General features: G+C 46.2%; 1 protein-coding gene across 20 annotated transcripts in view; it reads left to right on the forward strand.

The window, feature by feature from the left end:
- The window catches only part of LOC129384282 (uncharacterized), a 667,107-nt gene that overhangs the window by 603,882 nt on the left and 49,115 nt on the right, over positions 1–14,110 (forward strand). For all 20 annotated transcript variants that reach the window (XR_011896160.1, XR_011896161.1, XM_072289999.1 and 17 more), the window contains one exon: positions 4,593–4,684. Coding sequence is in view for 18 of the 20 variants with exons in the window: in XM_072289999.1 (XP_072146100.1) it covers positions 4,676–4,684 (9 nt within the window). In the remaining 2 variants the exon portion in view is untranslated. The remainder of the gene's footprint in view (positions 1–4,592; positions 4,685–14,110) is intronic.

A 14,110-nucleotide genomic window follows, 5' to 3' on the forward strand; every position in this document is an offset into this window, starting at 1 on the left:
CCATTTCATACTTGCCAGAAATAAATGACCGCAAAGTAGTTCAGGCCGACTTTATAATTACTCCACTAAAACGACAAACCATCAAAAGGACCATGCACTACAACAAGAGAAATTACACCGCTATAAATAACGAACTAAATCATTGTCTTCCAATATTCCAAGAAAATTTTCATTGTCTCTCGGTGTATGAAAGCTGGACGTTATTTAAGGATAAAATAGATATATTATTCGAAATATTCATCCCAAAGTTTTGTTTCCGTACATGCTCTCAAAAACTATGGTTTACTAAAACACTTAAAACACTATAGAACAATAAAAAACACCTGTTCCGCTCCGCCAAGGTGCGGGATAATGAAAACACGTGGCTGAAATATTATACAGCCGAAAAAACATACCTATCGGCAATTCGCAACGCTCTGCATTTTTTTTTTCACGCTGACTTGCCGAAAATGCTGAGGACCAACCCGGGAAAATTCTGGCAGGTTATAAACCCAAACCAGGCACGCACTGTCGCTCTTACAAAAGACTCAGGTGGAGTGGCCACCGACTTTAAATGTGATAATACGTTTAACACCGCCTTTGCATCCCTATTTAGTAAAGAAACCGACATGCCACCCCTGTACAATCCAGTGTGTTCGGAACTGTTATGCCGCCAATTTTCTTTGTAGCATCTAGAATTTCTGCCATAATTGACAAACATTTAGCTATCTTCATCCGCCGGAATCGATAACATTAACTCAAAGTTTCTAAGGAACACTCAAAACATTTGTGCATCATCTTTGTGTTTACTGTGCTCAGCCACTTTCCACGGGCCAGCTTCCTGCCGATTGGAAATACGGGAAGGTCGTTCCAGTCTTCTCATCAGGTATCAGAGAATCACCGCTAAACTACCGACCAATTTTTTTAACCAGTGTCCCCTGCAAAATCATGGAGCATGTCATTTACACACATATCGTGGACTTTCTCGATTCGAATAATTTCTTCAATCCTGCGCAGCATGTCTCGCAGGGTGTTTTTCTTGCGAAACTCAACTGGCCATGTTTGCGCACGATTTACGTGCTAACTTAGATTCAATTTTCAGACTGACGCCATATTCCTGGACTTCGCGAAAGCGTTTGACAAAGTACCCCATAAGCGCCGGCTACTCAAACTTTCACTGTTATATCTTCACCCCGACATCATAAATTGGATACGTGAATTTATAAATAACCGCTCTCAGGCTGTTTTTGTTAACAATGCCACCTCTGCTTCCCTTCCAGTAACATCAGGCGTTCCGCATGGGTCCGTCCTTGGCCCGCTACAAACCGCCACACGCGTAGCACGCCTCGGTTGGCGTTTGTAGAACGTGCAGCGCAGAAGGCTGACGCCGCACATGACATAGTTAGGCACTTTCATGCCGTCGAAGAGGACGACCACTGTGGTGGTGTTCTTAATTCGTTTGACTTGCAGAGCCTTCGGGTTACGATGGTTGACGATCATGCGCTGGAGTTGTACCTCGCTGATGTCTGCGTCGACCCCTCGTATGACCCCTTTGCAGGTGTTGTCTGCCGCGATGTATGCGGCCACTTTGTATAGTCCTTCGCTTATGCGGATTTGGTGGATCCCTGCATAAGCGGCGGCGTTCTTCTTCTCCGGGGTGGAGATGACGAGAATGTTTTGAATGAAATTAGGGCAGATTACGTCGCCCTCAGTTTCTGTGGGTGCTAGTGCAGCCGCCATGGCCAAGGCTTGAGCCAGCTTGATTTGGCTTATCTTCTTGACGTCCAGCCCGCCCCTTGGGCGGACAATAACTCGTATGTGCTCTCTAGTTAGTCTGGGGAGCCTCGAGGAGGCTGCGAGACGTTGCAGCACTACTTGCGGGGCAGCCGTGCGGCAGCCAGCCTTCGAGCCCACGTGGGTTTTCTTGCTCGTTGAAACTGCTGTTTCTTGCCGGGCTTTCTTGTTCTTGCCCAACTCTGTCGTCCAGCCTGGGCTGTTGGCTTCTTCGGAGGAGATTTCCTCTCCAACCACCATTTCTACTTCGGGCATAATGCCCCTCTTCGTCGGGTTAGGCCTAAGCCATCCCGCGCCTAGCATCGCCGCGGCGTGGTCGACGCAAAAAGTTCCACAATTTCCGCGCGAGGGCCACTCACCGAAGGAAGTCCTCAGAAGAAACCGTGTCGAATGGCGTGCATTTGAGCGGTAGGTGACACAAAAAGCAGACCGAAAATATTTACGAAAGCGGGAGCCGATCTTTCCACGTCCGCACTAGTCGGCGCCCCGTTCTTCTTCAGTGAACATGCCCGCAATAAAGATTAGTAAGGGGCGATTGGAAGTTTGGTGGCAGAAAAGTAGGTATACCAGAAACAACGGAGGCGTACATAAACAAAGTTCCCAATAGGGGTTCCGAAAGACTGATGCTGGAAATCCATTTTGCGTTTTTTTTTTTTTTTTTTTTTTTTTTATAAGGTAGGTAGAGCATTACGCAAAGTAATAATAAGAGCTTGATGGCTCAACCCACCACGCTGTTTCAAAGGGGTCGCTGATAGCATCCATCCATCCGTCCCTTCATAAATCCTCGATGATGGTGCTACATTATACAGCTATAGCCTTGTGTGATACTTAATATGTTAGCCTAACTGCGCATGCGTCTTTTATACTACTGACCATGGCATAAATCACCGCGATTGCGTCATAACACGACATCGCGAACACGAGCCCTGACCATCCACTACAACCGAAATTCTCGCTTGTTGCTCGCTCTATGCAGCGACACCCAAACGTAAATAAAAATGCAGTAAAAATGTTTTTCTTTAATAATGAGATTAGCAGTTTAGTTGTTTTGACGCTGCTGTACGAAAAGACATGACAACTGGATCCGTAAAACAGATTTGATTTCCACCTTAGCTGATGATACTAAGACATCATTGTCCGTGTTGTCTTCGCAACTAGAAGCGCTATAAAAGCGTAATTCTTCACTGTAGCTACAATTTGACTGTACGCGTTAGCATTAAACGTGAGATGCGGGTACGCTAAATTTCAACTCTCATCACGGCTATACGGCGGGATGCGCTTAAAAGCACCACATCGGCATATTGCCTAAAGCATCACGTACCCCGCAAAGCTAAAACTCTCTGACATTAAAAAAATGCTGGAATCCGCACATGCGCTTGGGGGGGTGCAGGCGCATCACGGCAAAGCACACAGCAATTGAGTGTGTGCCGGAATAACGCTGTGCTTATACGGGCAGCTTTTTCTTCCCGCGAGTAAATAAGTTGCAAAGAAGGCAAACGGAACTCTCAGAGAATGTCTTCAGCCGACTGAGCGCACCTCATTTAAAACTCTCGCAGCTGAGGGTTCCTATTCGAGCGCTTCTCTCTCCAGCTAGAACGAGCCCACGTCTGGATGAGACCCTTTTAGAGGCTCATCGGCTCGCTGTTCTAACTCGTTTAGGCCCGAATGCTTGGAGAGTTCCGGGCAAATGGGAGAGTGAGGGCGAGGATGCTTTAAAATGAATATTCTTGCCGAGAGAAGGAAGGGACATTTTGTGCGAGATTTGGGCGCCGCGTGTTTACGAAGCCAAGAGGACATCCAGTGGGACTAAGAATTTGAGTGCATTACACGAGACCGGGAAGTGCCTTCAGATGCTGGTGGGGCGACCGTGACTATATGAAATGGCCTAATTAGAGTTTGCTTAGATCAAACTATGCGTAAAGTGAGAAGCTTATTCCAATGTGCATGTTTTTATTTCTCTGGTTACGGTCTGTTTGAGTTTCGGCGAGTTCTTGGCACGTAGTTGTGCAAGATTAGGAAAATGTTTACAGGAGTGGGGAGGAAGGGAGATATAGAAGCGATAGGAGTAGGTTATCGCACACTGAGTCTACAGAAATGTACTTCTGTGATTTCGCGTAGACGAGAGGGTATTCGAGATGGTTTTTGCTCCGTTTTTTTGTCTAAAGGCTTTTTTGCGTTAACACTGAGTCTAAGGAAGAAGCGCAGCTCGAAAACAAGGTCCTTCTAATTTGTAGGCGGATTTCTCTCTAAGAAAAAGCTCGCTTATATTCAGGTAAATATTGAGCTAGCGGCATGTATCGCTTCATGTTGAGGAGGAAGCTCTACCAAGCTTTGTTTCACAGGCCATGTATGGCATAAGAGCATTAGGAAGATGCACAGGCAACCTGACGCAATGGTAAGGAGAGTCATGCGATAGGGCTGAGACAACGTTCCACATTGAATATGAATGGACAAAATGTAAACCACTGCTTTATCAAAGTAAGAGTTTCAGCATAACAAGATTGACTTGTAACATGTAAATAGGTCTATCAAATTTATGTTACATAATTATGAGGTTCTGGATAAAAAAATTTGAACTTGAATGTAACCAATAATCCCGGTGGCCTTTCGAAAATGCATGACGACGAGGCAAAGTGCCAATTTGGTGAACGTCTGCAGAGTGAATCTCTAACTTTGGAAGTCCTTCGGAAATATACGTTCTGTTCCTGTTACTTGGCTGCCGAACTTTTACAATAGCCCGTAGCTCGAATGGCAGGAAGCATTTCAAAAGCGTTAAGTGCTCACCATGAATTCTCATAGCAAGTTATGTTTCATTCCAGGTTCCTAGCTACCCGAACTGTTGCTACGGGGAGTGGCTCGGTTGGCAGGGAGCACATCATAAGCGCGGACAGCTGACTTTGGAATGTCTGCAGTAAGTTTATTTGAGTTAATCTTAATGAGGCTATGAATGAGTGCTATGGCTAACTATAATGACAATAAGCACCTGATTGGCTCTAAATGCTCACCTAATGAATGCCTATAGTAGGTCGACGATAGTTCCTGTTAATTAGCTATATGCCGACTATTACTATCGGGAACATCGGCTCGGGTGGTACATAGCAGGAAGGCCATAAGTACTAACACAGTGCAAGTGAAGCAGCCGGAAACCAGTTTTTGACAATGCCGGGCAGAAGTACAGCACGCACCAGTGGTCTCTCCGTCACCAGGGGTAGCCCAAATTGTCTATAGACGAAGCAACTTGAAGTTTCCGCCCGTGAAACCAGCGCCGATTGCACCCCTAGCAGGAAGATTCGAACCTCGAGGGTCGTCCGAGGACAGTAAAAGTATCCAGATAGTATCCAGAGATTGTAAAGGTATCGAGTAACACATGCGCTACTGGTTGGTTGGGTTTTCACGACTGCAAGCATACCCCGAAAAACTGCAGACGCTGCGTCGCAGCATCGTTGCGTTGTTAACTGCCACAAAGACTACGAGAAAACCAAACACCGAACACCCGCGAGTGTAATTCTGCACATTCAGGAAAATTCGTAGATGTGAAAAGCGCCGGAACGTAAGCAGAGTCAAACTGCGCATTTTCATTTTCGAATGCCTTCTTTCCATCCTAAATAAAGAAAGGGGCTAATAGACGGAATAGCACACTGTGGTGTAAAGGTTATAAATAGCGATAAGGTGCCTCAGAAAGGCGGGCCAACGTTTCGATAGGAGGACCTATCTTCGTCAAAAGTGGCCTCGTCATCCTCGGCATGTTAGTTTTAAAGGGTTAGTACAGTGACGTCACGTGCTGTTGTCGGTGGCGGCTGGTTGTAAAGGGGCATACTTCAAAGAGAATAGGCGCTGTCGCCTGACGTCTGTCACAGTGGTTCCCAAGAAGAGGGGACAAGATTAGGAGAGTGGGAAGGCCGGGTGATAAGAAAAAGGAGCAAAGGAAAGAAGAAAAAAAAAAGAAAAAAAGGGGTGTGGGGCACCAAAAGGAAAAAAAGAACAAGAAAATAAAGAGAGGGGCATGGCAGGGTGTTGGGGAAGCGAGATGTTAGGGAGCATTGAGGGGTGTCGTTGGCGGCATGTTTTTGTGGTTTAGAAGAGCCGGTCAGGCAGTCAGTGCGCGAGTGACAAAAAAGACCCAGAGAGACATCAGTTGAAAGAGTGACTTTAGTAGCGTAGCAGCAAATGCGTCGAGTTATTTTGAAGGAGTTAAGATGGAGACAAGGAGTCTGGGGTGAAATGCATGGGGTAACTGGAAGGCAGCGGCATGGTCTTTCAAGGGGCGTTAGCCCTAGTAGCTCAACGTAGGTGTCGTTACGGCGGTATAGAGAAACGGCGATACCCTGTGTGGCTGAGGCGCCGCAAAAGGTATGCTGGCGTCTGGGACTTTGGAATGTGTTGGTGAGGGTGTTTCAAAAAAAATATTTATTTGAAACAGGCAACAAAGAAGTGGGGGGGGGGGGGGAACCGAAACCGGCATAACAAATAGGAGGGTGGCGTGCGCAGAAGCCGCGGCAGCAGGTGTACTTGGGAAAAGGGGGTCGTGCAGTTGATATAAACGTAAAAACATGAAATAGCATAATCAATGGAGTAGTAGGCAGGAAAAACGTTTTCGAAATTGAGGAATAGGTGAGGTTAAGAATTAAGGTTAGTGTTATGTGCTAAACCGAAGGGTCCTTACGTGAACGGCGATAAATTTAGTTTCGCACGCTTCGTACGCCTGGGCGCGTCCATCTGATTCGGTCCCTTTGAAGATACAGTGCCCCGCAAGACCAGCTGAGGAGAAACGTTGTCACGGTTGCGTGCAAAATACAGTGTTTTTGAAATGTAATGGGGATAGCATATGCTGGGGAGAAATTGATAGGGCAAATGTGACCATTTTCTGTTACCTGTTTCCGAGGTATGGGAGGCTGCCATGTGCTGCAAGAACAACATTAGTAGTAGTGCGTATAGTTGGTAGTGACCCGTTGTTTATAAACTACATTGGTCTGCCAGCGGTCATACGCTATTCCATATCTCTGCACTAACATCACGTGGTGGTCGCCACAATAACGATCATTTATCGCTCTGCACAGAATGCTTTTCACTTACGCATTAGAAGTAAGCGCTTTCGAAGTACACAATGAACACAAGGTCAGAAGTACGAGCTACATAATGTTTGTTTTGTAATGCAACGGCGTTAAAATTTCTGAACGACGTTTAGGTGAAGCAGATGCCTTGCTCAATTGCTTGGACACAGCAAGACCTGGCTACCGTACACAAAACTTTTTTAATTATTCGCACAAGACTTGGGCAGAATAACATTTTTAAAAAATGTGGTCGCTTATATGCACGCGCACCTACCGAATGAAGTGCACTTAGCGTAAAAGAAATGTTATTATTGTCCTTCACATCGACGCGGAATAAAGAGTACTTGTTTTTGTTTCACATCTTCGTCATCACAGTAGCTTCTGGGCCGATGATTCACGTATGCGTCTAGCTAAATCTTACAGAGGATTTTTTGTCGCTGACGCGAAACAAACTTGGCGCCTGCTGTCTCAAATGTGCACATTTTGTTCGACGCCTTAAATGAGAAACCCAGCAGATGCCTGCACTTCCTAATGTTCCCGACGCTGGAAAAAGTGTTCTGTGTCTGAGACACTTTCTGCCCAACGGTACTGAAGCCTACACATTACAGTTTCTCGACCACTTCATGCGCTACCATTCAAGACAGCATACTAACTTTAACGAGCAACAATAGAGAACACACAGTCGCCATGTGAACAAACTACCGCCTTAGTCATGCCGCTGCGATCCCCTCGGTGATTTTTTTCCAACAAGGGGGCGCTGTTAGCTGGGCGAAGCACCACCGCCTGGCCGAAGTTGTCTAGTCTTTTCGGCAAGCGCTCGAGCACCAGCATATATTACCATTTCTTGAGTGCAGAACGGTGCCAGGGGGGAGGCAATGAATAACATTGGAGGCACATTTTCAACGAAGAGACCTGAAGCAAAATGCGCTTTAAAAAATTGCGCCCTCCAAAAAGCCATCAACTTTCACTGAGCAACTTTCTTATTGACTCGGCTTTCTCACTAAACCACAGTACGAGCAACGTGAAGGTCCTTCCGGTTTTTCTGCACGGGAAGGTTGCGTCAGCCGGGAGCATGTAGACGTTCCAAGTGAAAAAGAAATTATGCCTATAGATGAAAACTCCTACAATATCTGTAGTGTACTAGCCATTTCGGGGGGATGTACCGCTGTCTCCGAGTAAATTTACGGCTGCTGAATATGCAAATGGGACGCTTACCTCTTAAACGGTCGAAACAAATAGCCCCGAAACGTACTTTCTTGAGGAGTTCTTTCTGGAACTAGCAGTCCCGTTGTACGATCTAAATGTGCGCGTTCACAGTGAAGCTTAGTCGTCAATGTTCACTCTTGCGTGGAGAATGGCATAAGCATTCTCAAACTACGCAATATGCGAACAACTTATCATAGTTGCCTCCGTCTAACGATACCATAGTGCACTAACGCTTTGTGGTATAACAGCTTCAAAAATGAAAAAAGCTCTAAAATGCGCTGTGATAACAGCAAAAGCGCGGCGGTCTCCTACAGTTAAGTTATATTTCAACTTCGAGTATTGTTTTCTTCTCACCCTTAGCCCCCTTCCCCCAGCGCAGGGTAACAAAGCGGAGGTGCAAATGGTTATCATCCCAGCCTTCCCTTGCTGATCTATTTCTCTCTCTTTAGAGTAAGTACTTGAAACAGGCAATTCAATTTCGCTTTACACTTCAGCCCCTAAATTTTTTTTTATTGTTTTAGGTAAGGCATGATCACGGCTCTATCTAATGCTTTAAAGTCTGGGCAGCTGGAACCATCTTGCTGCTGACATATTAGCCTAATCGTACCCTCTGGCGACTTCTTCCCTTCACATCATGATCAATGCCATTAGTTGATATGTTTCTTAACATTTAAACCGTAATATTCACAACGATGAATTGCACAGCCTCCGAAGTCAAACCCGCTGGCAGTGTTCCCGGATGTTGAATTTCTTAAGTGTACCACCAATGTTAAGCTTAGACTAAAATGAGAGACAAGCAACATGCAGATCCACAACAATGCTGGAATATAAATAATGCGAAACTTATTTGAGTTAGCGAGGTAGCAGCGGTATCAGATGACACCAGCCCAGCTTCGTCGCCTGTGATGGTTATTTTGGTCCCGAGGGCGAAGGCGCTATATGTTCCTTGTCGACGAAAGAATGTTGAGAATTGCATGAGCAGAGAAGTACGACACAAAGCCAAATGCATTCGTACTCTATATGTCACAGTGGCACATCAGTTGGGCACAAGTATGGGCGCATAGCCAATGTCATGGGCCCGCTGGCATCATACCCAGCGCCCCAAGTTGTGTACTAGGCCAGACAGCAGCCAGCAGCAAGTGCACAAACCAAAAAAAAAAATGAATTCTGGGGCTTTACGTGTCGAAATCACGATATCGTTATGCGGAAAGCCATAGTTGGAGACTCCGGAGTAATTCTCATCACGTGCGGTTCTTTAACGCACACCCGTAACATAGTATACGGGCGATTTTAGCATTTCGCCCACATAGAAATGTGGCTGATGCGGCATGAATCGGTCAAACACCCGGTGACCAAAGTCATCTACACGGCAAAGATGCAGCCACCACATATGCAGGGGTGCATGTTTCGTACGTATATCTGGAAATATATCCGGCAAGTAAAGAACAACAAAATCCAAATTCTGGAAAGTAGCAAAAAAAAAAAAAAGGACGTTCTACTTTAAGATGTCATGCTTTTTTAATTGATAACGAGGAAAAGTGTGGTGACCATCATTCATAAGCCCGCGGAATGCACCTAATATTCGTGTGCCTACGGACACGTAATTTTTGAACGTTTAAAACAGGTTGCGTCGTCGCAGATATTTAGTCCCTTTTCCGTGTACTTGATTTCTCGAGATATGAATTGAACAGAGTGGTAGCTGATTTGTCTAACATAATTTTGCGTCTTCATTTGTACTTAAAGAAGAAGAAACACAATTTTTGTCTCCGCGTTAACTTAGAAGTGTCCCTTTTCCGAGAAGTTCATTCTTTCGTCCAACCAAGCACATGATATCGCGGTTTCGATAACCCCACCTCCATTCGTGATTGATGAGGACATTCCAGTCCAGCGCTCTTCCGGACGCGACTTAAATGTGTGGATTAGGCCTTTGAGAAGATGACTGCAAATTCATAGAGTACGCCCCCCCCCCCCCTCTCGTTCTGCCAGAGACCAACACTTAAATCCTTTCAGGGCATCAATTGTGCTGACGTAGACAGGCCTCTTTGTCGAAACGTTGGCTTCAGCAACATTCCTTGTTCTATGAATGCTAATCACACCAAGCCTCCATTGTTTTCTGAAGGTCTCTCTTGTTCATGTTTCACGTGCTCTTTGTTTCGTGCGCACCCTACATATTTAGCGGCCAATGTCAGTAAATAAATCTTCTCCGTACCCTCCCTGTCATCATGTTTCTTTTGCGCTACTTTCTATGACAAGTATCTCTGATACTACACCACGAAAACGTTTTGCAGGAGACGCTATGAAAAATTGCGCAGATGCACAAGTTGTCTTCATTACCCCCACACAAGCGGCACTCTTAGCTTCAGAGGAAACAAAAGTCGGGAGCAACTTTGACTACATTTCAAGACTTGCCCGTATCCTTGCCTACCGCTAAGCGACCGCGCGCCGCCTGCCACTGCCTTCATCATGGTCCTCCTCCACGAACGGTCGAGGCTCCTGCGGCTTGTCCTTCCCTTCGCTTCCTCTCATCTTTATTTCCCACAACCCCTTCCCCTCACGCCGCTCAGTGCTCCCTTTTCGGCTTCAGAAATAGACGTTACCTCTCGCATCAAACCACAACTTCTACTACATTCTGCCGAGATTATCCCAACATTCATCTACGCAAAGGCAGCGCGTAAATGTTTTGCTACCCAGCAGCATCTTCTCCGTGACACATACAACTTTCAAAAAGTGGGCGTGGGTTGTCTCGGCGAGTGTCAGGACAGAAATGCCTTCTTTCACCTCTGCGCAACGGCAGTGCTGCATGATTAATCGCGCTCTGCCCGTCTCTACCACCTCTCGGGGCTCCCGATGTTCTGCAAGACCGCCGACAACAAATCGCAGAGACAACAAGGTCGACGAAGCTGCTTTCCACGTGACGGCGGCCTCGCGGGGAGCTGCCAGTGTAGTGCAAGCTGCTGCGAAAGTCTTCCGCCCATTACGTATTCAGGAGCGGTGGTAGCGTCTGGCCGCGTTAGGTTATCTGCAGCCACCCCGGTAATGGGAATGTGGGAAAGTGTCAGCCACAAGCTCCTACGCGGCACAAGGACTAGTAGTTTCGTATTTGCGCAGAGCCACTGAACAAGTCTTCGAGTACAGGCAGTGTGCGAACGAGGTAATGGCTATAGAGGCTCTGCGATACGGAAAAGGAGGGGGCAACTAGAATGGATGTTGGGCGACTATCGATTTCTTTTGGCACGAAGTGAAGTCGAAGGGAATGGTAATTAGTGTCGACTAATCTTGAATAGTTCTGGGATTTGCATAAAGCTTGGCCACAGTTGCGAGGTTTTAACAGAGGTAACAAAATAGGCTAATTCTTTACTTCCCAAAAAAGAAGAAGTAGGTTCATCTCAAGAGTCCGTGTATTTGCAAAGTTCTGTTATTCACATCCAGTCATGAAAAGTACAAGCTCGAATTTCTTTTACAACCGCAGCTGCACAGAAAATATGCCTACAGGTTCTTTCTGACTGTAATGCTTCGTTCGACTTAAGATTTCGTGATGATTGATGCCGTCTCGCGCTCGCACGTCATGGTCTGCGACGATCGGGAAATGCGTCGTCCACTGCTCGGGACGCTGGTAGTTTATGCTGTGTTGCGCAAATTCTGCTTGGACCCGTTCCGTTCCGTAAGCGCAAAGACGAAACCAGTAAGCTCACCGCTGTTGCTGGCCTCAATGTTCTCAGAGCGGTGCTCAGTGCGGTCCTCAGTGTAATACATGACGTAGACGATTCGTGCGTACGTCAATGCAAACCGTTACTTTTATCTATCTATCTATCTATCTATCTATCTATCTATCTATCTATCTATCTATCTATCTATCTATCTATCTATCTATCTATCTGTCTGTCTGTCTGTCTGTCTGTCTGTCTGTCTGTCTGTCTGTCTGTCTGTCTGTCTGTCTGTCTGTCTGTCTGTCTGTCCGTCCGTCCGTCCGTCCGTCCGTCCGTCCGTCCGTCCGTCCGTCCGTCCGTCCGTCCGTCCGTCCGTCCGTCCGTCCGTCCGTCCGTCTGTCTGTCTGTCTGTCTGTCTGTCTGTCTGTCTGTCTGTCTGTCTGTCTGTCTGTCTGTCTGTCTGTCTATCTATCTATCTATCTATCTATCTATCTATCTATCTATCTATCTATCTATCTATCTATCTATCTATCTATCTATCTATCTATCTATCTATCTATCTATCTATCTATCTATCTATCTATCTATCTATCTATCTATCTATCTATCTATCTAATGAATACTGCAGGCCATCTTACCGCAAGAAAGAGGCGCAGTACTTGTACAAAGCGATGGTAAACAATAACAGATTGTGCTAAAACAACAATAAAGTGCGTGATTCTTGTACAAAAGACTTCATCGTACAAAAACATATATCCTTCGGTTAATCAAACCCAAGAATAGCAATAACAAGGGAAGCCTTTGGAAATCTAACAAAGTATATGCTCTTCGATGGACTGAACGAAATTTGGCGACCTTGCGAGTGATTCTTGAAGGATATTCCAGCCGGCTATTGTGCTCGGCAAAAAAAAAAGCAGTTTTGAGCAAAGATTTGATAGTTGTATGCGATTATGCCCCCATATTTCACACGCGGACTTCTTTTTCTCTCCGAAGTTTGGAGGTGCGGTTTATACGCGCAGGCAGGTTATACGAGAAAAAGCGTATATTCGATGGTATCTCATACTTTGAAAACCCATAATGCTGAAGTACTACACGAAGCGAATATCGAATAAACTAATATTCGTTCGAATATTCGAAAATATTGGCTATTCGCACAAGCCTAATAATTGTAGATAGAATACGCTGAGCGAAGATTATCTTCTTGGAAAAGTGTGTTTATATTTATATGCGCCTTTTGAAAACCCTGATGAAAGCCAATCCACCGGATAAAACTGCTGAAATCAAACAGCTCTTCTGTTTACATTCTAGTGTCCCCCCTAGATATATCATTTCGAATTATTAATATGTTATAAATAAAGAATTATGGCACAACAAATCCCCCATTACTGCCGACGCTAATTTCGTTTAGAATTCAAGCAATGTAGCGATACACTGTATACGTGTAATCACGTTCATTTAAAATGTGCAGTGCTCGTTCTGAGACTACGCTCGATTCACACATGTGCGACTTTCTCCAGTATTGGGCCACTTTGCTATGGCACTCGCTCGCCAAGATTTCCCCAAGAGCACGACGGCGGGAAGACGACGGAATAACGAAAGAAAGAAATTACGTCAGAACCAATCTCGCGACAGACTGTCGACGATAACGCGTCCACGTTATCACCGCAGTGCCACAGCGTATCGCCACCTGTCGAAACAAACCATGTACGAGGCGTCTACTGCAGCGGGACTCCGCATTCGCGTTTCCCTCCAAGGCCACTAGGGCGCCATCTGCCACCGCCGCCTTGAAACCTGCGCGCGGCCTGTGAGATGAATGCTGCCGCCGGGCTTTCGAACACTGGGAAACGCGTAATGTGGCAACCGAGTTCCTATGTCGAACTTCTTTCTGAGAGCAACCTTTTCGAAACGCGACCACTCGTGCTCTGTTTAAGAAGCGTACTGCCGAGCTACGCCTCTTTGAACGCTGCGTGAGAGGCTAAATTAAATCTGATCGTGTCGTACGCGGCGCACTAATGGCGTTGTCCGCGCACGCGACAAGGGCCTGGTCGACTATTAATGGCTGCTTTCTTCGACACAACGATGTCAATGTAAAGCGCGAGACGCCTATTAACGCATCACGAAGATTCCGCGATTCACTTGTGATGGAGAGAGAGAGAGAGTCACTTGTGACAGAGCTAGTGAGGGTCCTACGGTCTAATCCCGCAACCGTGTTCGCTCCCCATCTGTGGCGAGTCTGCAGTGGTCAAAGCTGGTGGGCGCGAATTGGCATCCGTCTGTCCCACTGGCCGAGCCTCTTCACGCCATTTGTGTAGCCTAGGTGTCGAACTGCAACACAAATTGCGCACTTTTATGCCTTATCGCTCCCGATTCTAGCAGGCTTGAGTTTGATCGAATAAACCTCCTTACCTTTCTCAAATGCGGTCATTCCCGCTC

The sequence above is a fragment of the Dermacentor andersoni genome, chromosome 8 (genome assembly GCF_023375885.2).
Source record: "Dermacentor andersoni chromosome 8, qqDerAnde1_hic_scaffold, whole genome shotgun sequence".
NCBI lineage: Eukaryota > Metazoa > Arthropoda > Arachnida > Ixodida > Ixodidae > Dermacentor > Dermacentor andersoni.